The sequence below is a fragment of the Podarcis erhardii genome (assembly GCF_964252035.2).
Source record: "Podarcis erhardii genome assembly, chromosome: 2".
Classification (NCBI taxonomy): Eukaryota; Metazoa; Chordata; class Lepidosauria; order Squamata; family Lacertidae; genus Podarcis; species Podarcis erhardii.
The window spans coordinates 28676486-28700164 of NC_138498.1; the positions used below are offsets into that span (position 1 = coordinate 28676486).

The following is a 23679-nucleotide window of genomic DNA, read 5'->3' on the forward strand; positions in this document are numbered from 1 at the left end:
GAAAACACACAGGGTACATGAAGTGCTAAAGGGAGACTCTGAGTGGAATTCTGAGCAGCTTTCTCTTGAGTAATGTATTATTCTGTGTCATTATACATGGTGGCTGCAGTTTTGTGCCATCTTTACAAGGTGGTCAGGAAAGAAAAACCTCTAGTAAATAAGGGTTATTGGCATCCTGATATGATGCAGTTATCCTGGATTTTTGGCCACAGCTATTTTGCAAACCACTAGGCTATAGCTCCCGTCCAGTCTTTCAATCTGCAGGTGTCCTCAGAGGCTAGCTACGCCATGCCAATTGTCGTACCCACCAATATTTCGTGGCAAAACGTGTCTGTTCTACACTTTTATGTTGTGCCAAACGCATCTTCTCTTTCATGCATGAGAAACCTCTTCTAGGATGTATTGAAAACTGCCCTGAGGTTGCCCTGAGTGCGTGTTGCATTCGTCTTAACCTAGGAAATGGCAAATATGCCCAGGAGATTCATGTCTCTCACCTGTTGTCTCTGAAGTCACAATGCACTTCCTTTCACATGGATAAATCCCAGTTAAGTGGCAATCAATCATGACCCATCACAATAGATCTCATTATAATGCGCACAATGTGTGCTTATAGTTTGGTTGTTACGTTCAGGTTCTAGATTGTGTCTATATTTTCTGAATGTAACCACCAAGTAAAAAATTATTATTAAAATAATCCAAACACCTGACATTCAATTCCTGATTGGCCAAGAGAGACCCAAAGGAAAATACAGTGGTACCTCAGGTTAAGTACTTAATCCGTTCCGGAGGTCTGCTCTTAACCTGAAACTGTTTTTAACCTGAAGCACCACTTTAGCTAATGGGGCCTCCTGCTGCCGCCGCACCGCTGGAGCACGATTTCTGTTTTCATCCTGAAGCAAAGTTCTTAACCTGAGGTAATATTTCTGGTTACAGATAGGTAGCCGTGTTGGTCTGCCATGGTCAAAACAAAATAAAAAAATTCCTTCCAGTAGCACCTTAAAGACCAACTGAGTTAGTTCTAGGTATGAGCTTTCGTGTGCATGCACACTTCTTCAGATACCACTGTATCTGAAGAAGTGTGCATGCACACGAAAGCTCATACCTAGAACTAACTCAGTTGGTCTTTAAGGTGCTACTGGAAGGAATTTTTTTATTTTGTTTTAATATTTCTGGGTTAGTGGAGTCTGTAACCTGAAGCGTATGTAACCTGAGGTACTGCTGTATCACTTTTCATTGTCTCTTTTTGGAAAGGAGAAGGTTTTTTTTCTCTCTCTCTCTCTCTCTGTGAGTTAGAAATCACCCATCTGGGGGAGAATGCTGTCTATCATGGACCAATCCAGTTGTGGATATATGAATGCTGATTCATACATTCTAGAAACTTTACGACTGGTTCAGCAAATGACCATCAATGTAGAGACAGAGCAGAAAATTAGAATTTATGTGCCTCGCTTGCTCTGCTTTCTTTCCTAAGCTGCATTCATTGATGTCTGTCTGTCTGTCTGTCTGTCTGTCTGTCTGTCTCCATCTCCATCTCCATGTTTACCACTACAAATATCTCTTTCAGTTAAAAGCTTGAGACGAGTGTAATACTGCAAGTTCAACTCCTAACCCCACATGGTAAAATAATCTTACTGGCCTGGAAAGCAAGGACCACAACAGTAGAGAGTGAAGTCTGTTGGTGTGGGGGCCCTTCTAAATTATTTCTTCCAAAGGAAATTCATACACTGGAAGCTACATTGTAGTAGCCATTTAGAGATCTAATTCTATTTGTGGCATATTACGGAGGATTAGATTAGTCAATACCTACCAACCACAGAAGCCTGAAACTTTCAGGTGAGGAGGTTTGTGATGGAAGAAGCTACATTTGTCTATATAAGTTCTCAGAAGTTGCCCGCCAGCCCACACGTCTTCAAAAAATAGTCATTTATAGCACATCAAAATCGCCTGCAAGGGAATAGAACAGCCAAGTCTCCTTTTTCTGCTTGGTTGCTTGGAAACAATTCTTATTTCCTACAGACAATTGGGGGATTGGCTGTTTATAAACATGGCGTAATGATTTTAATGCTTGACTGCTAAGACACAGGAAAGGCTGTAGTTCTCTGTGCTGTTTAGTTATTCCAAAAGCTGCTGGTGTATTTAGACGATTGTTTTAACCACTTCCATCAGATAATGGTAGGCTTCCACTCAACACCCCCTCTCCACCCCCAACATACTCATTTTTAGAAGTGGTCAGATTCTGTGTTGGTGAGTGTGAGGGAGTTTTAGCTGGCTAGTACAGAAATAAATAGCGTAAGTTAATTTGCATAGGTTATTTTCACTTTTGCCACCCTTCCACTAAGGAATATTAAACATGAGGATGATCCTACTTTATCTTCACAACAGGCGAGGTGAGGTAGGCTAGGCTAGGCTATGCAATTGTGATTCATGCCCACAAACACTCAGCAACCTTAATGGTAGAGTAGAAATGCAAAGCCAGGCTGCAGATGAAAAGTCAAGAGAAAGAAAGAGTGAGCTCATTGCTTGTTCTTAGGTACTGGAATGGAGTCACCCTTGACATACCATTTTCATTTTCATAATTTGCATTATTTACCCACCCGCCCCCATCCCAAATCCTGAGTATATTCCTGGCAGGGGGTGTCTAGAGATAATGAAGATTAATTCACTGGGCTTTGTAGCAAGCACCCTCAATTTATACCAGGCTCCTGGGTGCATGATTTAGACATTCACAGTTCAGAAGAAAATGCTCTGCCTAATATACTTTTGTTCCAAGAATCTAGGAACCAAAGTATCAAAAGATGTTTGTTCAGACAGATATCCTAATATGTGGCAGGTTCAATGTGCAAAGCCCACTGTGTTCCTGGAAGGTTGGAAAACAAGAGGGCTTCAATGCTGTTGAGGAAGCAATGGAAACTAAAAGTTTCAAAGACCAGCCTTCCCCCCAGGTCTGTTGCTCACGCACATAGCCTGTCAATAGCTTTGCCGTTCAGAATTTTATTTAGTCAACCTTGAGCAGGTTGAAGTCTGTTCCAGGCAGTGCTGTGGATAATTTCTCAGAAAGCGCCTTTGGGGAGAAGAAAGAGGCATTGGCAGCTGTGTCCACATCCTCCTAACTGAGGGTACTTCCATTCATCCCTTGACCTCAGAGTGATCTTTGACCAAGTAACTTAATTAACTCTGTGCCTTAGTTGTTCCCCTTTCAAATGCACTGCCCTGCTTTATGAAGATAATGCACAAGGATATGCATGTTTTCAGATGCAGGGTGCAGAAAGTGTGGTCTGGAGAAGAAACTAAGGTGCTATAGACAAGATTGGCAGTGGGAACTACAGTTTTCAAAACACCACTTTGAAAACGTAAGCTGAGAGTGTTCTCTAACCTGCACAATTCCTCCTTGATTGGTTCACTGTGTGTAAATCGGAGAAGACAGAGCTGCTTACTTGCACAGAGCTTCTTTGTCATGGGGAATCACTTGAAAAGTTGAGGGTATCTACTGTTTTGTTGATTGTATGAGTAATTCAGCTTGGTAATATCCTGTTCACACTTTTCCACCTGCCGAGCATTGATATGATGGGTGAATGGCATGCTACTCATTAAAGTGTGTTGGATTTAGATGTTGACTGAAAATAGCAATCTGCCACCACATTTACCATTTGTTCCTTTGCTCATTGGTTAGCAGTCTTTTTGGAACATGATAGAATGATATGGCTTCACTGATCCTGTGAACTGCCTGATGTCATCCCTGGTGTTTTGCGACCCTTTTCATCAAATGGAAGCACACAACTGCCCAATTGTATCATTTCCTCTTTTAGGAACGACAGCTTATCTCTTTCAGAACTGATTTGAAGTAACAATATAAAGGAGCAAGATGAGGTCAACAGGGTTTTGTGCCGAAATCTTAAACACCACCAGGAGATACCACCCCTCCACCCAAATTATTCCTTAATCCTAAGGTGATTGTGGGTGTTGCACAACAACTGGGAATTTAGTTTATGTAGATCAATGCACACCTTTCTTATTTACTCTCGGAGGCCTTGTGAAACTGTTCCAAGCATCCCTTCCTGAAGTGCTGATTCAATAGAGTAGCGATTGCCAGCACCAGTATGGAATGCTCTGCAATAGCCAAAACCAGGCGCTGCAACCTTCAAACAGCTTGACTTCACCCCCAAAGGCACACTCTTCCATTGTCTCCCGAGACAGACGGATGCTCCAAGCCAAAGGATGCCCAGGTGATCTCCACCAGTGCCATACCTGGCTTAAGTTAATGCTTCATGTTTAGGAACCGGCTGAGTATCTCATCCCAGGTCTGCAGGCAGCGAATGTGTGGCAAGGGCCCAATATATTGCCCCATCTGCATGATGTTGGGCCTTCAACTATTACAGCAACGCCATGGATTCTAACCACAGGAAAGCTACTCTCATGCCATGGTTTTAAAGGGAATGTGGGTCTGGGAGGTGGGGAGGGCAAGATCCTGTTGGAGGGAGGAAATGAGAGCAAAAGGGAGAACCAAACAGCTCTGTGGAGATGTAGAGAAGGCAGGGGGAAGCTTTGCTTCATGGTTCCAAGGCATGAGCAGGCATTCGGTCATCCTAATGAAAAGGCCACTGTGTGCTCTGGGATGGGATAGGAGAGGCTAAATAACAAAGCGGCTCTCTGAGGAAAATATGGCTTGTGTTTTATTATTTGAGCTCTGTTAGCACGGAAGCCTTGCATATGCAACACATTAAGATGAGGCAAGCTCTGCACCATATTGAGAGCAGTCCATAGTTTGAATTGCCCGATAAAAAATACTTTCCCGTTGAGGATATTGATATATTTGCTATGGCTATATCAAATAAAACTGAGCTTGCAATGTGCCTTCTAACAGAGCGGTCAGACTTAGATTCCCATATTCATACTGTGCAGAGTGTTTTCAGTCCTTGTTCCACATTCTAATTGATGTATATGGTAAGTGGCCTTGGTTTCTCATAACTGGATTCTTATTTTATAGGTGTTCTATCTTGTGAGTTAAATAAAGCTGTGGTGTAATTTGAATCCATGTCTTAAGTACTTGTAGCTTTCTCCATAGCTCATGGCTCATATGTTCAACTCTTGCCTATTAAAAGCTTTTATACACTTGAGGCTTAGCTCATAATGGAAATGTAAAACCTACACTCACTGCCCCAAATGTACACCTGCTTTTTAACATGGTTCTCATGCTTTCTGCCCTTTCTGAATAATGATTGCATTAGGCATCAGGGGCCCTGTCAGAAACTCAAACGTGCTTCTTAAATGTTGGTTGTGAAATACGGTTTGAAGGGATAGCTGAACATTGGTTGTTTGAAGGAAAACATCATAGAATAGGTTTGTTCAGCTTCTCCTTCGAACAGTAATGCTGTGATATGTTGTGTAATGCTCCAAGGATTTCTGATATACAGATCTGAGAACGCACGTTTGGAAAACCAAACCACTTCTGTTTGACAAGAAGTCATTGTGGAGGAGAGACGGGTGACAATTTTTTACATGTGCAATAGTTGTGCACGTGTAAAAACTACATGCACATGGTACACCAACAAGCTCATGATTCCTACGTATCTTTGGCCACAGGAAGTGGGCAGCATTTTCAGGGGGGTGTTACACCAACCCCCCAGGCCTGCCCACTGTGGTTGTGCACTGGGTGGGGGTGGGGGAACAGAGCCGGGGGGAGGGGGCTCCAGAAGAATAGTTAATTCTCATCCTACCCAATAATCATTCTCTGCAAATGTAGCTCCACCCCCTTCTACTAGTTGGGAACACCTATCTCTATCCTTACAAAGAAACCCCAGCCTAGCTAGATACCGTATTTTTCGCTCTATAAGACGCACCTTTTCCCCTCCTAAAAAGTAAGGGGAAATGTGTGTGCGCCTTATGGAGCGAATGCAGGCTGCACAGCTATCTCAGAAGCCAGAACAGCAAGAGGGATCGGTGTGCAGCGATCCCTCTTGCTCTTCTGGCTTCGGAGATAACCACACAAAGCCTCTTGAGCGTAGCGGGAGCGCTCCTCCCTCTTCGCTCAAGAGGCTTTGCGTTGCTTTTGCTGAAGCCAGAAGAGCAAGAGGGATCGGTGTGCAGCGAACTAGGTGCGTCTTATGGTCGGGTGCGTCTTATAGAGCAAAAAATACAGTAGCTTCTTTCCTCTATTTCCTAACAAAAAGAGAGTAAAAATGTTAGACAGCTGTGAACCCTGGCAAGGAACCAGGAAGTGAAATTCAGTGGTACCTCAGGTTAAGTACTTAATTCGTTCTAGAGGTCCGTTCTTAACCTGAAACTGTTCTTAACCTGAAGACCACTTTAGTTAATGGGGCCTCCCGCTGCTGCCATGTGATTTCTGTTCTCATCCTGAAGCAAAGTTCTTAACCCGAGGTACTATTTCTGGGTTAGCAGAGTCTGTAACCTGAAGTGCATGTAACCCGAGGTACCACTGTATGTCTCTTACAGTCCTTCATTCTGCAGCTCAACTTTCCTAGGCTTCCATGTAAAATCTCCCTTGCCTCTCCTCTCTTTCTCTGTTCCCTGCTGCCAGATGTTCCTCCAAGGCTGGTAGGGACTGTTTTTTGCTTGGAGTAAAATATGCTCACCAGTACGAGAATGCCTCGTGCTACATCCCATGCCCAGGACCTCACTTTGCTTGACTGGAAACGTAGCCTTGCCACAGGTCACGTGGCAAGCTGGAGGTCACGTGATTTGCAAGCCTGCCCTTAGCCAGGCGAGTGTTAAGCTTTTCTTCCTTGCTTCAGAATGTGTGTAATCAGAGCAACCCTGTGCTGCTTTTCTGCTTAATTCCTGACCTCCTTTGGATTTTAGCACTGGGCCTCACCAGAACGCTTAAGCTGTTCAGATGTTTCAAACGCAGTGTGGCCGTGGCTACAAAAAAACAACAACTGTTTTGTATGTTGGAATGACTGGCTGTGGACCTTCCAATTTTGGTGTTCCTGCCGGGAGAAGCAGGTGCATGCTCTTGGGAACGACTAATAAAGCAGTAAATAAAAAGTGGGGTTTTTAGTGTCGTGTCAGAACGGAGCTTTAGGAGAATCCACACCAGCAACTTCATTTCAGCAATTGTGGCAAAGTCTAGTGAATGGACTCTGTTTACATTATATTTGGCTTGTAAACAGCCGCTTAACTTGGTTGCCTGTGGCAAGTATGAATTCTGGGCAATCAAGCAGGGGTGTTTTCGCAAGATGAAAATCAGCATGTGGCGCTTGGTTTTTCTTTGCTTTTGACCCTTTGTGGCAATAATATACTGTATCTAATACAGTGGTACCTCAGGTTACATACGCTTCAGGGTACAGACGCTTCAGGTTACAGACTCCGCTAACCCAGAAATATTACCTTGGGTTAAGAACTTTGCTTCAGGATGAGAACAGAAATTGTGCTCCGGCGGCGCAGTGGCAGCGGGAGGCCCCATTAGCTAAAGTGGTGTTTCAGGTTAAGAACAGTTTCAGGTTAAGAACAGACCTCTGGAACAAATTAAGTACTTAACCCGAGGTACCACTGTATAGGTACATCTCGGCACACCTAGTATCTGTGGGCTACTAATGTTTGTGACTTTATTTGCAAGGCTGAAGTAGTCCCTGGGACTATGGATCTCCACGTTTTTTATCCTTCATGGATGAAATTGGCTAGTTTTTCACGCTTCGTGCAGAAGCTTCTTGTGCCCCCACGCAGTATGCATGTTTCAGACCCGCTTCCATATCTTCGGAGATTTATGACTTCCTCCATTTTACATAATTTGTGCGTATTCCATGTGGTGTATTTGCAAATCTAATGTGGCTTGTTGTCTGGCGCTGCAAAAATGCATTCTTGGAAAATGAACATCATTTGCATACTGTGATGTTTCCTCCCATAGGCTGATTTTTAACCCCCTGCCCTTTAAATAAAGAAACCTTTATTTACCTTGTTTGTTCAACAGCTCCCTGGATGATGCGACACTTTGCACTGTAAATAAATAGCTGTGGAGATGCTGTGGCAGAACTAACAGCTTGCTTTGAGTTAGCGAGGTTTTTCTGTGCTGCTGTTATGATTCTGATTCTTTTGTGCAGCACTGGGCTGCCTTGATTAGCTTATCTGCAGAAGAAGGAGAAGAAGAAAGAATTGGGCACAGCTGTTGCTCGCAGATACAGATGAGGGATTTTGTTAAATTAGGATGCTAACTTTGATTAGAATTGAAGAGAAATAAAGCACCCATGGAAGTGGGATGATCTTGTGCTCCAACATGGAAAATATTTCCCAAGGCTATTGGAAGTGAGGAGCACACAATAGACTGCATGACACACTTGCCTGATACATCTGTACATGCTAGCAGAATCCTTCCCTTGGTGACATTCTAAGTAGGGCCGCTTCTGCCCGAAGATGCAGCTTGCGGCCAATGTAGCCGCTTTGCCTGTTGATGTCTCCTTGAATAGAAAGGGTACAGCAAGGAGTCCCTGTTGTGGGTGGCTGCCAATGGGTGCTGCCTAGTGACTCCTTGTTTATGAAATGTCCTCCCTTGTGTGGTGTGTCTTATCTCCCTCATTAAAATCTTTGTGGAATTTTGGGACGTGGGTGGCGCTGTGGGTTAAACCACAGAGCCTAGGACTTGCCGATCAGAAGGTCGGCGGTTCGAATCCCCACAACGGGGTGAGCTCCCGTTGCTCGGTCCCTGCTCCTGACAACCTAGCAGTTTGAAAGCACATCAAAGTGCAAGTAGATAAATAGGTACCACTCCGGCGGGAAGGTAAACGGCCAGTGGCGTAGCGTGGGGGGTGCAGGGGGGCCGGCCGCACCGGGCGCAACATCTGGGGGGGGCGCTCGCCGCCTCCGGAGTCGCCGAAGAGCCTCAGGCGCAGGCTGTAGCAGAGCCCCATGTCTTGCGGAACCGATGATCTGTGTGCGCGTCCGGGCTGAAGGCGTCCGGCAGGCAGCGGCTCTCAGCACTCACCGCGGTCCCCGCACGTCAGGGTTGCGGAGGGCGCGCCAGGCAGACCTCCTCACAGCCCCGCCGCCGCCGCCGCTGCAGCTGCTGGGCCATGTTGCATTTTCCTCGCCTCTCTGCCCTCCTCCTCCGGGCAAGCGGCGTCGTTTGGGCGGCAGCGCCAGTGGCAACTTGCCTCAGATTGCCTGATACGGACCCGCTGCCGCCGCTGTGGCTACCTTACCGTAAATACCCCAGCCCAGGCAGCAGCAAGAAGAAGCTGGCAGTGGCGGCAGGTTAGGGGTTAGGGGCGCAAATTACTTGCCCCGGGTTAGGGGGCGCAAATTACTTGCCTTGCCCCGGGTGCTGACAACCCACGCTACGCCGCTGTAAACGGCGTTTCCATGCGCTGCTCTGGTTCGCCAGAAGCAGCTTAGTCATGCTGGCCACATGACCCAGAAGCTGTACTCCGGCTCCCTCGGCCAGTAAAGCGAGATGAGCGCCGCAACCCCAGAGTCAGTCACAACTGGACCTAATGGTCAGGGGTCCCTTTACCTTTACCTATGTGGAATTTTAAAACATTCCTGCCCACCCAGGTGTTAGATAACTGAAACAGCCTTTGAAACCCCCCAGGCGTATTCTGCACCTGGCTATCGGCCACTTGTGACCAAGCGAAGATGCCCGGGTGCCAGGATGGGGCCTGACGTCTCCGTCACCTGGAGGTGCATGCCTGGGGATCCTCGGCTCTTAACTGTTTTCACACAGTAGCAACACATCCTGTAGAATCCTATCCATTATATTTTATCTACACAATCAGAGTGAATTTCAGGAACCAAAAAGTCTTATTGAAAAAATACAACTTTTGAGCCTTCTGGCCACTAAAATGGCAACTAGGCATTCTGTTTTGGTGACTGTTAAGCCTGGTTTAATTAGCCATTTGGCACCTAAATTACATATCTGAGTTTCTAACACTGAGCTGAACCTAGACCTTACTTAGCTGGGAGGATGTTTTTAAATGTTTGTGTTGTTTTGCATTTTTATTGTTTGTTGCCCTGGAGTTCTTTGGGAAGGAAGGGAGGGAGGGATTGTTATTTTGAAAAATAATATAGAGGTGTCCTACATTGTGCCTGTTTGAATATATAGGGAGACACCTCCTTTCCTGCATCATACACTATACAGTGGTACCTCAGGTTACATACCCTTCAGGTTACAGACTCCGCTAACCCAGAAATAGTGCTTCAGGTTAAGAACTTTGCTTCAGGATGAGAACAGAAATCGGGCTCCGGCAGCGCGGCAGCAATGGGAGGGCCCATTAGCTAAAGTGGTGCTTCAGGTTAAGAACAGTTTCAGGTTAAGAACGGACCTCCGGAACGAATTAAGTACTTAACCTGAGGTACCACTGTACCTTGAAAGCACATTCAAAGAAAATCCTTTCCCTCAAAGAATTCTGGGCACTGTAGTTTTTCCCCTCGCAGAGTTACGATTCCCCTCGGCCTTTAACAACCTGCAGTGCCCAGAATCCTTTGAAGGGGAAAATTGTCCTTCGCATGTGCTTTAAAGTTATAGTGTGTACACAACCGCAGAGCGGCACACATTACACGAAGCAGGCTCTTCAGGAGATAAAGTGTGTTTGCTTTGCAGAAAACAAGCCTTAGATACACAGAAGGCAAAAATCTCCTCCTCCAAAAGCTTCTCATTCTATTGGTGGTGGCCAGTCACTAGTTCCACTGCTTTGGGTTAGTGCTTGGCTGAGTCTGTCCATGCTGCAATCTTTTTACAAAAGGGCCCTTTTCTAATGGGAGAAAGACAAATGACGGCCACTTTGCTTGCTAAGGGTTATTAATAGATGGAACTGGGGAAGAAATGGTGTTTAAAAAGGTTTCTGAAGCAATGGGCTTTTCATTGGTTAGCTTTCGTAGCCTCAAATGTACCGTATTTTTCACTCTATAGGACGCACTTTTTCCCCTTCAAAATGAAGGGGAAATGTGTGTGCGTCCTATGGAGCGAAGACGCCATAGCCCCGCCACCCTCTCCCGGCTGGAGAGGTGACGTGCGGCTATGGAAGGAGCCTCTATAGAGGCTAGCAGCCTGCTTCCCGGAACGCCGGGCGCGCTGAAATCAGCGCGCCCGGCGCTTCGGGAACACACCCACAGCCTAGGCAGCCCTGCGGGAGTTCCCCGCAGGGCTCCCCACGCTGCGGATAGCAGCCTGCCGCCCGGCAGAAGGGCACCCTGAAGCAGAGCGCCCCTCGCGCCAGGCAGACATCCGCAGCAAGGGGAGCTCTGCAGGAGTTCCCCGCAGGGCTCCCCTCGCTGCGGATAGCAACCTGAAACAGAGCGCCCCTCGCGCCGGGCAGACATCCGCAGCATGGGGAGCCCTGCAGGAGCCATAGCCCCGCGACCCTCTCCCGGCTGGAGCGGTGACCGGCTATGGCAGGATCCTCTTTAGCCGCTCGCCACCTCTCCAGCTGGGAGAGTGCATGAGGGGCTAAAGAAGCCATAGCCCCGCGACCCTCTCCCAGCTGGAGAGGTGACGCGCGACTATGGCAGCAGCCTCTCCGCTGCGCCTTTCCGCTGCTCCCTGACCTGCCCTTTGGGGCTGGTGGTGGGCTTCCCCCCGCCAGCCCCAAAGAGCAGGTCAAAAGGAAGCTGAAGCCTGGAGAGCAAGAGGGGTCGGTGCACACCGACCGCTCTCCAGGCTTCCAAGGTAGCTGCCTGAACGCACCTTAAACGGCACCTTGCTTTAGAGCGGGAAAACAAGAGGGGGAAAATTCTCCCCCTCTCTGCACAGCGCCTCCTGCCGCTTCGCTGAAGGGGCGCTGGGCAGAGAGGGGGAGAATTTTTTTTCTTGTTCTCCCCCCTCTAAAACAAGGTGCGTCCTATTGTCCGGTGCGTCCTATGGTGCGAAAAATACGGTATGTTTCTGAAAAGTGGAATGAGGGGATACGACTTGTTCTCTGTTGGCATAAGCAGATGCTCATCATCTATCTCTTTTTTTCTCCTTTCTTAGTCTTTGTTGCTCTTGGCTCTCGTGGGAGCTGTCTTTCTGGGCCTCAACCTGGTATTCCTTGGTATTTATCTGATCTGTCTGTGCTGCTGCAAGAGGGAGGAGGAATCAGAGACGAAGAGGCCCAATTCGTGCTGCATCACCTGGACTGCTGTGGTCGCCGGCCTCATCTGTTGGTGAGTTCATTCGGAGCCTAGAGAGCAGAAGGCCCATGGGTGATGGAGCGGGTGGGTTCACTGGTAGGGTTTCCACCTTTGTACTGACAAAAAATATAATGCGGGGCCTCTCCCTGCCCCCCAATCTGGTACTGCAGTGACTTCAAAGTAACCCATTGCAATCTATTGCAGCCTAATAAAATGGCTCCTCTGGAATTTGTCACACACGCACGTGCCCATGAATGTGTAAATCTGTCTGTGCTTGGCTACCCAGAGCTTAAATATATGACCTTTTACACAAGCGAGGAGCCACCGCAGAAAAGGCCCCGTTCTCACATTGCCACCCTTTGGATATCTCGTGGAGGAGGCACCTGAAGAAGGGCCTCAAATCATGGCCGCAGAGTCCAGGTTGGTTGACATGGAGAGAGGACGTCCTCGAGGCATTGTGGTCCCGAGCCATTCAAGGCTTTATAGGTAAACACCAGCTCTTTGAATTGGGCCTGGAACTTAATTGGCCACCAGGATCGGTGTACAGCGGTACCTCTGGTTACGAACTTAATTCGTTCTGGAGGTCCGTTCTTAACCTGAAACTGCCACCGTGCTGCCGGTGTGCAATTTCTGTTCTCATCCTGAGGTAAAGTTCTTAACCCGAGGTACTACTTCCAGATTAGTGGAGTCTGTAACCTGAGGTGTTTGTAACCTGAGGTACCACTGTAATACGCTCAGAGGTCAAGTTCCACCTTGGAAAACTGCCTGTAGGCCATAATGCGTGGCACACGCCTCTGTTTTATCGCATGCACACATGGCAGCTCCCACTCCGTTTGTCCTATTGTATTTCTCTCACCCTTAAAGAAACAAAGGGTCCACAAGGGAAAGGGAGACAGTTCAGCTACTGTTTCAGTGCCTGTTTTGCTAAAGGGCATGGTTTGACAGCTTCCTATTCCTTGAGCCAAAGACTCATGTTTCATCTTCCACCACCAGTCCCCTAGTTTGGACATTGCAATTCAATGCTCTTGAAGGCCCTTCCCTGTCTCGTTCAAGAGGAGCGAGCATGCTGTGCGCATTTGCAGATGCTCCTGGGTGCCTCACTTTAAACGCTGTTTCCTCGAGAGGGCTTCTTTGCTCCAGTATTCATTCCTCTTTTGGCTAATCCCAAGAGGAGGAGGGATATGGGGGTGTGGAGGAGTCCTTTAGCTTTTAATCCCACCACTAAGCAGATGGCACAGCTGGCTGTCCAGGGTCACGTGAGGCTTGAGGTTAATTGTGTATGGAGTCTGACTCAAAGGAGGGAGAGCAGGGTTGGTGGTCCCTGGGTTCTGGTCTATTGCTTTCTCTCCATCGCCCGTACCTCTCCAGGATGAAGAATACTTTTCATCTAGAGCAGTGGTTCTCAACCTGTGGGTCCCCAGATCTTTGTTGGACTACAACTCCCATCATCCCTGAGCTCTGGCCTTGCTAGCTAGGGATGATGGGAATTGTAGTTCAACAACATCTGGGGACCCACAGGTCGAGAAAGGATGATCTAGAGGCTTCCTGAATGTCTAGGGTGTTATTTCATCTCTCAGTTGGTTGAGCAAGTCCAGAGGTAGATACTGCATGTGGCAAGGAATCGTAACGTCATCTTTTCATAGAAGAACGGAGGCCACTGGTGGACTATCTGTCAAATTATAATTATTGTATGAAATCACGTGCAGAATTTGATATGGGGGGAAGAATGTAGAGAACGGATTTGGGGGTCTTAGAAAATAAGTGTAGATGTGTTTTAAAGCAGCTATTAAGGGGGAATTTTAAAAAAAATCAGGGAAGGAGGGAAGTCAAGAAGAGGGGGGGAACCCTAATAAATACGATTGGAGTTACGTAATAATTTAGAAGATTTAATAAAAACCATTATAGAAAGAAATCATCACTTCACCCTAAGTTAAAGCAACTGATAATAAGCCCAGCCCACTTCTCACCCCACCTGACCCCAATGATGTAGGCAAGTGGTGTTAGCACAGGTCATAGCTACATCACAGAATTGCAAAGGTATATAGTCCAGGGGCAGGAACCTGCGACCCTGTGATGTCATAGATGGTGTCAGACTACAGCTCCCATCTTCCCTGACATTTGGCCATGTTAACTGGGGCTGATGGGAGCTGGAGTCCCTCAACGTGTAATATATCTAATGGTTGAACATGTATACAATATAAGGCATCATCCTAGGAGTTATGCGGCTGGTAGTGCTGCTGCTGCAAGTCATTGGAGGCCATTGCACTTCACTAGTGTTGTGTGTTGCATGCAATCATTGGCATGAGCATCGTTGGTTGTTCCCTGAATTGGTGGAGCTCATTGGATGCAACGAGAAACGGAGCCTTTAGTTCAGGGGTTCTCAAAGGGTGCAGCAGGAGAGGATGGCAAATGTGGCAGGAAGATCCAAGGACAATCAAAGAAATATTTAAACATTAAAATATTATTTATAATTTGAACATAATTATTTATAATTATAATTATTTATAATTTAAACATTAAATATTTAAGCATTTCAGTGTAGTGTTGTATAGTACAGTATCAAAATAAAATAAACAATAATTTGCAGAATATGGATAAATATCTTTTCAAAATGCAGCTCTGCCATGAGTTGTTTTTTTGTATTTCTTACCAATAAAAAAATTGGTACGACCTGAGTAATTTTTTATTCTGAAAAGTGTGGCCCAGAGGGGAAAAAACCTTCTTTGGTGTCACCAGCCCAATACTCTGCCAAATACTCTATGGAATGCTTTGCCAAAAAAGATCAATCAGTATCAGTTGCTTTCTGTTTCAACTTTTAAACGCCTTCTAGATTCTCCCCCCCCCCCACGCCGCCGCCTTTCTGCCAGGCTTATGCAGGCAATAAATAATGCATCTTTCCATTAATAGTTTGCTGGTTTCTGTTTTTAACTTTTTGTATGTGTGGTGGTGTTTTTTTTTAATTGGATGGTTTCATATATAATTGTTGTAAACACTCTTGAATTTTTATGAATGTAAAATTCATAAATATGTAAATATGTATGTAAATTTTTTTTATATAAATACATAAAACAGAAAGACAAGGAGTGCTTTGACTTGATCAAGCCATACCAGCATCTCTTGTGGCATGTGTGTACACACACACACAGCACAGCACAGCACAGTTGCCAGTTAATTTAGCTTTTTGGGGGCGGGGGATTGTATCTTGGTAAAATAATCAGTGCAAGTGAAACTCATCAATTTCCCCTGAGATGGGGGAAATGTTTAGTTGCTGAGATGCCGCCTTGCCTTCAAAGGGGTCCCCTTTCTCTCTGCTCCCCCAATTTAGGGCTGGGGTGCCCACCTGCCTTCCTAATAGCAGCTACAATTTGTTGTGTCCCTGTGCTGGCTGCTCCCTTCCCACCGTTACACAAGTTACCCAACTGCACCACCTACAGAAAACGAATTCTCTTGCTCACAACTGCCAAGCCACCCCTTTGTGGAAATGGAATGCAGAATTTTGCTAGTGCGTTACGTGTGAGTTAAGTGCCACAGACAAAAGGGGGAAACATTTCTACCGCAAGTGGAGCAGTTTGTGAGCGCATGTTCTCATTTCGCTTCCTGTTCGTCTTTTTCCTTCAGTGTGGCTTGTGTTGGGCAGCTGCAGCTGTGAGGCGAGGAGAGCCGTCCATTTTGGGCACCGATGGGCTCTGCCTCTTTTGCGTCGCCATTGCGCAAATCGCTCGGGTTGCATAGGGGGGTTCGTACGCAGGTTGGGAGGTGGTTGGGGTGGCAATCCTGGGCGTACTGGAGAAAACAAAGCCTCTTCCCCCGGTTTTTTACACTCTTAACCCTGGCCTCTGCCTGAGACACGTGGTTTCATCCCAGGTGGCAGATCTGCGCTCAGTGCAAGGCAGAGTAATCAGATGAACTTGGTTGCCTGAGGCTTTCATGGTTGGGTTACTTCTGGCTGTAAGGATGAAGTTGGGAGTGGGGGTTGCCCATCTTCAGGCCCTGATCTTCCTTCTACTTTCTCAGAGATTAGAAATAGTAGAACTAGGCAAATGGTTTCGACATCTGGCCACCCATAGCTGCAAACACAGAGGAAATAACACCGCTGTACAGTGGTACTTTGGGTTAAGAACTTAATTTGTTCTGGAAGTCCGTTCTTAACCTGAAACTGTTCTTAACCTGAGGTACCACTTTAGCTAATGGGGTCTCCCGCTGCCTCCATGCTGCCGGAGCACGATTTCTGTTCTCATCCTGAAGCAAAGTTCTTAACCCGAGGTACTATTTCTGAGTTAGCGGAGTCTGTAACCTGAAGCGTCTGTAACCCGAAGTACCACTGTATTATCAGCTTGGTATGTCTCCCCCAATTCGTACATCTGCTGAGGGACGCGGGTGGCGGTGTAGTCTAAACCAGCAAGCCTCTTGGGCTTGCTGATCAAAAGGTTGGCAGTTCGAATCCCTGCGACGGGGTGAGCTCTTGTTGCTCTGTCCCAGCTGCTGCCAACCTAGCATACTAGCATGAGTACATAAATAGGTACCACTGCGGTGGGAAGGTAAATGGCGTTTCAGTGTGCTCTGGTTTCTGTCATGGTGTTCCGTTGCACCAGAAGCGGTTTAGTCATGCTGGCCACATGACCTGGAAAAGCTGTCTGTGGACAAATGCCAGCTCCCTTGGCCTGAAAGCGAGGTGAGCACCACACCCCCATAGTTGCCTTTGACTGGACTTAACCGTCCAGGGGTCCTTTTACCTTTTACCTACATCTGCTGGGAGGTTTTCATGGCACTCTTTTGGCTTCAGCCATATACTGCGCAAACCCTTCTCAATCAGCTCATTCAATTCTACGTTCCAGGGACTTCCAAAGGGCTTTAGTGCTTAATAGTTTGAGGGTGATCTTTTATTCGCTGAATGGAAGTATCTGTATCTGGGAGTAAACATGCTGATTAAACCGGCGTGCTGTTCCCATGACTTGCCTTCTTCCCTAACCCAAACACATGATTCCCCCCCACCCCACTCCTGGGGCTTTAGGCTTGTTGAAATTCTGGCTATATTGTCTCCTATCCATAAGCTTTGGATGAGTGCAATGAGGGGTAGGCAGAGTAATAAATATCCTAAGTGCTTTTCAGGTCCCCAGGGCACTTTGATTGCGAGTGCAACAATATAGAGCAGCTCTTGCACTGACTGCTGGGCATCTGGTTCTTCGAATCTTAAATGCGTAGCAAGAGCATCGATCAGAGCGAAGCTCCCCGCCTGTTACGCTACACCTAGCAGACTTCTATTTTCTGCTTGCTGTATGCTATAAAATGGATGATTTAGGGAAATCTGTGGGAATGGAGAATCCAGAGTTTCAGGTTTGTTCTTGCTCTTCAAACCTATTACTTTAGATCAGTCAAGCTTGCCTTTCCAGGCTGGAGCTCCTTCCTATATAAGCAGTCCCCTTTCTGCTTAAGATCATTTCACGCTGCATTCTCCCCTATCCCCACCCACCCAAAAGAATCTTCTTTAGTACTAAAGGCATCGATGGAGCCATAAAAAAATAAAAAAACACCCACCTGCAGAAGAACAGAAGTATGTAGACAAATATTCCTCTTCTGCCAGCGAAGCTTACAGGTTTCCTCAAATAGCCATTTGGTAGGTCTTTTGCTCTGATCCCGAAGGGCTGACATCATAATCAGAAGGGCTCCCCACCCGCTTCTCTTTAAGGGAAAAGTACCGTATTTTTCGCCCTATAGGACGCACTTTTTCCCCTCCAAAAATGAAGGGGAAATGTGTGTGCGTCCTATGGGCCAATGCAGGCTTTCACTGAAGCCTGGAGAGCGAGAGGGGTCGGTGCGCACTGACGTCTCGCTCTCCAGGCTTCAGGAAGCTATCCGCAAGCCTTGGGAGCCCGGCAGGAGTTCTCGCCGGGCTCCCAAGGCTTGCGGACAGCAGCCTGCAGCCCGAAACCCGGGGAGCGCAGCGGGGCACACCCCGGGCTTCAGGCAGCTATCCGCAAGCCTTGGGAGCCCGGCAGGACTTCCCGCCAGGCTCCCAAGGCTTGCGGATAGCAGCCTGTTCTGGGGGCTGGGGTCGGGGGAAGCTCGGGCTTCCCCCGCCCCAGCCCAGCAAGCTCCAGGAGTGATGGCGAGGTTGCGCAACCTCGCCATTGCTCCCGGACCCGTTCTGGGGGCTGGGGTCAGGGGAAGCTCGGGCTTCCCCCGCCCCCAGCCCCGCAAGCAAGCTCCGGGAGCGATGGTGAGGTTGCGCAACCTCGCCATCGCTCCCGGACCCCCAGCCCCAAGGCTAAAAACGAAGCCAGGACAGCGAGCGGGATCCATCCCGCTCGCTGTCATGGCTTCTTTGTTCTTTGGGGCTCGGGGGGGGGGGAATAAAAAATTTTTTCTTTATTCCCCCCCCCAAAAAAATAAGTGCGCCCTATGGGCCGGTATGGGCTATAGGGCGAAAAATACGGTAACTATTTTATTACATTACAATTTGCAAGCGTGCACACTTCATATCTGATGGGAGTGTGGCAGCATCTCACTTCTCTCCCCCCACCCCCAGCAACCGTGGAAGAAGTAGCCTTTAGATGCAGAAATGGCAAAGAAAAACTGAATGGGAAGGCAAGCCTAATTGGGGGGGTGGGATTTTTTTTTGCAAACCCGCCATTATTAAAAAGAGCAGAACCTCTCAAGGCTTCTGCTAAGCATTTGCAAATGGAGTCCTAAAAGTGACGGCAGAGAGACCCGCTTACACTGCCCAGTAGTTTGAATTTTTAGATCTATCACAAGCATTCCCAGCAATGTAAACACACACAACTCAAACCCAGGTATTCAGGTGTATTCAGGCTGGCTTTCAGTTGTGTGTGTGTGTGTGTGCGCGCGCGCGCGCGCGCGCAACCCTCAGGCTTACGCAATTTGAAGTGTAGCTAAAGCTGGATTGTAACTCACAGTAATGTGACATGTGTGAATAAGAGTTATATTAAAATAGGAGCTGTTAGTGCCTCTCCAGGTGGGAGAACCTATTTTTCTCTTGGTTAAAAATGGTGCCTTGATAAGAACCATGCCATCCCTGACCACTGGAAACAGTTCCCCTGCGTCAGGAGCTCTGCTTAGATACCATTACTTCTGAGATGCATCAACCACATGAATTTGAGCTACAGGGAATTTCCATGCCGGTGGAGCACATTCTTATCCACTAAAGCACGAGTTTTCATGGTGCAGTTATGCTGCAGCCTCCCCATGGAAGCAGCATCAGCACGCTTCCATACGGGGGCCATAATTTCGGAGCTAACCTTCAACGTTCAGTGAACAGCGGAAGCAACGGAGAGAAGCGTAGCCATAACCGAGCATCGCTTTTGTTGTTATTTACAGCCAGAGATATGCTGTAGCCAAACAGCAGGGGCCCATTTGAAATAGGGAGCTCATTCAAAGGCTAATAGGGGAGAACTGGCCAGGATGAATCATTTTTATTGCCAATGCGGCAAGGAGAAGTGTGAGTCGGAGTCAACCAGCTTTCCTTATTGGCTGCTCCTGCTGAGCAGTTAGGAATGGGTTCATTTCACGAACCTACATTTCCAGCACTCATCTCAGGAATTCTAAAAACCTGGTTGTAAAACTAGAGTGTGTTAGCAGTTCTGAAATGAATGTGAATTGTGGTATTCTGCATGTGTTGATGTTAAATTTATATACAGTGGTACCTTGGGTTAAGAACTTAATTCGTTCTGGAGGTCTGTTCTTAACCTGAAACTGTTCTTAACTTGAGGTACCGCTTTAACTAATGGGGCCTTCTGCTGCCACTGCACCGCCGCTGCGCGATTTCTGTTCTCAGCCTGAAGAAAAGTTCTTAACCCAAGGTACTATTTCTGGGATAGCGGAGTCTGTAACCTGAAGCGTCTGTAACCTGAAGCGTCTGTAACCCAAGGTACCATTGTACTACCCTTCTGCGTGTGTTTGGTGTGTTGTTGTTGTTTATTAAATTCATATACAGTGGTACCTTGGGTTAAGTACTTAATTCGTTCCGGAGGTCCGTTCTTAACCTGAAACTGTTCTTAACCTGAAGCACCACTTTAATGGGGATTTCTGTTCTCATCCTGAAGCAAAGTTCTTAACCCGAGGTACTATTTTTGGGTTAGCGGAGTCTGTAACCAGAAGTGTATGTAACCCGAGGTACCACTGTACTGCCTATCATCAAGGTGGTTCACAGAATAAAATACAAGTAAATAACTAACCCAAACAATAATGCCCCCCGGGCCCTTACCGTAGATATAATGTGATTTACCTGGAAGAAGGGGTTTGCCAAAGGAGTCTTTTTTCCCCACACCCATCTCCCTTCCATAAATAAAAGAGCCATCAATTTACTGTCCTGATCGCTGACTCCGGGTCCTTGGCATTTACCCTGGCATAGAGGAATTGTTTCTGGCTGGAGTTTTCCAGAGACCCTAGAATTCTTTCTTGAAGGTTAAACCAAGGAGCGGCTGTAATCCAGAGGAACATTTCTTTCAACAGATTCTGATAATCCGCTTAGGGGCGGGGGCGAGGTTGGAGGGGTTCCCCGCCATCGCCTTTTGGCCTAAATCTCTTGGGTGTTTGGGAGAGAACTCGCTTACAGCTCAGTGTGTAGCAGGCTTGTAGCATCCTTTTTAAGCCCCAGAGTTGGAGGGAGTGATTCTGGTTGGCAGTGCTCTGTTGTCAATTGGCATGGGCCCACTAATGTCTTAAAAGGCCAAGAGAGGAGACGGGTTCTACTGGCACCTTCGCAGTACTTCTGTTCTCCTCTCCCTCCAGAACTGGAACATCCCCCCCCCCCGCCCCCTGCGCTAAATCATGGTCATCCTCTGGCCTCTCTCTGACCCCAGTCCTGCTTATCTAATGTAAATTGTAAGCTCTCTCCGAAAAGAAGCTGTTTTAGCTGCAAACTGGCAAGGTTCTTACATTATTACAAATGTGAAACAATCATTTCCTATTTGGCCGCTATCGGTGGCTTAAAAACATCTCTCTCTGTTTGGGTTAAACACTGTGGGTTGTAACAAGACACCTGAAATATGTGAGCAAGTTCTCTCTGGCTTTCCTCCATTTCCAGTATTGACTGTCTTGCACCAATTGCTCTTTTGCGCTGATACATAAAGCACACGCCATAGTGGGGCTCATCCAGACATCCTACGATCCTGCCGGCAGAACGTTTGGTTGTTTCTGGGGCAAGTTGAGCGAAAAGGGCTTGGCTTAGCTCAGCATTTATTTAAAAAATGGAACCTCAAGACCACCCAGCCACCTCTTCAAATTGTACACAGGAACCTGTTATAGTAAAAAACAACAACTGCTCCTTTCCCCTTATGGGGTATCCAAGAGCCCATATAGAATCCTTAAGTAGGTTCCCTGTTGGGAGGAGAAAGTAACAGAGGCCAACCAGAGAATATTGAGAAGCAAAGCAGCTAATAAGCATGATCTTTATTAAACTGTTGCAACAGGGTCACCCACTCCCCCCACGCAGAGAGGGAGGAGAGGAACCCAGAACAATGGTGTGCAAGCTCTTACATAGACTTTTGAAATTGCCTACCCTGTAGCTCAAGGTAAAGGTAAAGGACACCTTACAGTTAAGTCCAGTCGCGAACGACTCTGGTTGCGGCGCTCATCTCGCTTTACTGGCCGAGGGAGCCAACATTTGTCCCCAGACAGTTTTTCCGGGTCATGTGGCCAGCATGACTAAGCCACTTCTGGCGAAACCAGAGCAGCGCACGGAAACACTGCTTACCTTCCCGCCGGAGCGGTACCTATTTATCTATCTACTTGCACATCATACATACATCACAAAAAGAGGTGGACCCCAGCAGAAATACACCATGGGTGCGGTCTACAGTGGAAAACCTGTCTGTCAGGATACCTGATAATTGTCAATCATTGTTCTACCTGGACAGGATTTGTGAGCAAAGAGACAATGGGGAGAATATTTGAGGTTACTGGAAGAGTCAAAATGGCTTTAGGATTGTTCTCCTGTACTATTTCAGACACGTGGTTTATATACTTATGTGTGTGTTTGTCTTGTACATTTATGAATGTTTATTATATATATATATATATACACACAAGACCTTAGGATTTCTATAACAAACCTACTCCAGTTGTTTCCTAGTTCTTACAAATCACACCCAAGATACAGTTGCAGAGTGCTGTGTTTGGAGGGGTTTCTGCATTTCCTCTTTGGGCAGATTGACTATCCTGGTATCTTACAATGCCCCTTTAAGTCTGTTTGGGGGGGGGGGGGGAAGAACTTTCACTCCCTCTCTTCCACTGCTCTCAGTCTAGGTAGACCATTTCCCTTGACTCCTAGATGAGAAGGCTTTCCAGGGGTGCAAAGCAAATAATTGCAAGGGGAATCAAAGAGAACCTTTATCTTGTCTGCCTCACGGACTGCTTTACGATACGATACAATGCAATACAATAATTTTTATTGTCATTGTCCCATACAGAACAACGAAATTGAAAAAATCTACATCAGACATTCAAAAACCCTCAAGCCTGCTATCCCAGCCTGGTCAGCCCCTAAAAACTCTGATACCCCATAAGTGAATACAATATACATTGGTACCTCAGGTTAAGTACTTAATTCGTTCCGGAGGTCCGTTCTTAACCTGAAACTGTTCTTAACCTGAAGCACCACTTTAGCTAATGGGGCCTCCCGCTGCCGCCGCGCCGCCGCCGCAGCACAATTTCTGTTCTCATTCTGAAGCAAAGTTCTTAACCCGAGGTACTATTTCTGGGTTGGCGGAGTCTGTAACGTGAAGCGTATGTAACCTGAAGCATATGTAACCCGAGGTACCACTGTACTCACATAAAGACTACCTTACACTGCGTTTAAAACCCAAATCACATTTGGATAGAAACCGTTTCTCAGGCGGCTAGTCCTAGTCTTTATAACCCTTTACCTTCTTCCAGAAGGCAGAAGCTGAAAGAGATCATTTCCGGAGTGTGCACTAACCTGCACTATCTCTGCAGCTTTCTTATGACACCTGGAAACATAAAAAAATTAAAAGAGGATTAGACAACTTCACGGAGGAGAGGACTATAGAGGACTGCTACTCTGCCTCCACAGCTGGAGACAGTAATGGTTCTGAATATACATTGATGGAAACCACAGCAGAGGAGGGTTCTCTTTTGCTCAAATCCTGTTTGTAGATTTCCTACAGACATCTGGCTGGCCACTGTGAGAACAGAATGCTGGACTAGATGGGCCATTGGTGTGATCCAGCAGACTCTTATATTCTTGTGTCTCTCCCCAGATACCAGCATAGTTTGATTTCTCTGTCACTACACACACACACACACCATGACTCAAGTTGATCTGGGCGCCTGAGGGGGAACTTTCCTTTGAGTCTGGCAGAAATGCACCCCAAACTCCAACATACAACTTTTATGAAGTTGATTCAGAATAAAAGGACCGGAGGACAAAGCTAAAAGCAGAATGGTGCTTCTAAAAGAAAGAAAATGTTTCAGTTCAAGCCTGTCCTATTGCAGCTGCTTACAAACGGGCACCTGGTCTCCTCATGTGTAACGCAGCAATGTTGATAGTCCAGCTGAGGGGCTTAGAGGGACAAAGGACTGTTTGGCAAGGGCCATATTTTCAGTTTCATGATTGACAAGTGGCTCTGTCAGTGAAAGTGTTTTCGA

At 46.9% G+C, this 23679-nt stretch overlaps 1 protein-coding gene across 3 annotated transcripts in view; it reads left to right on the forward strand.

The window, feature by feature from the left end:
• The window catches only part of TTYH2 (tweety family member 2), an 81497-nt gene that overhangs the window by 24069 nt on the left and 33749 nt on the right, over positions 1–23679 (forward strand). For 2 of the 3 annotated variants that reach the window (XM_081849755.1, XM_081849753.1), the window contains exon 2: positions 11915–12087. In XM_081849755.1, the coding sequence (XP_081705881.1) occupies positions 11915–12087 (173 nt within the window). Of the gene's footprint in view, positions 1–10736; positions 10833–11914; positions 12088–23679 lie in introns of those variants that run through there. The other variant, XM_081849754.1, reaches the window with a different exon arrangement.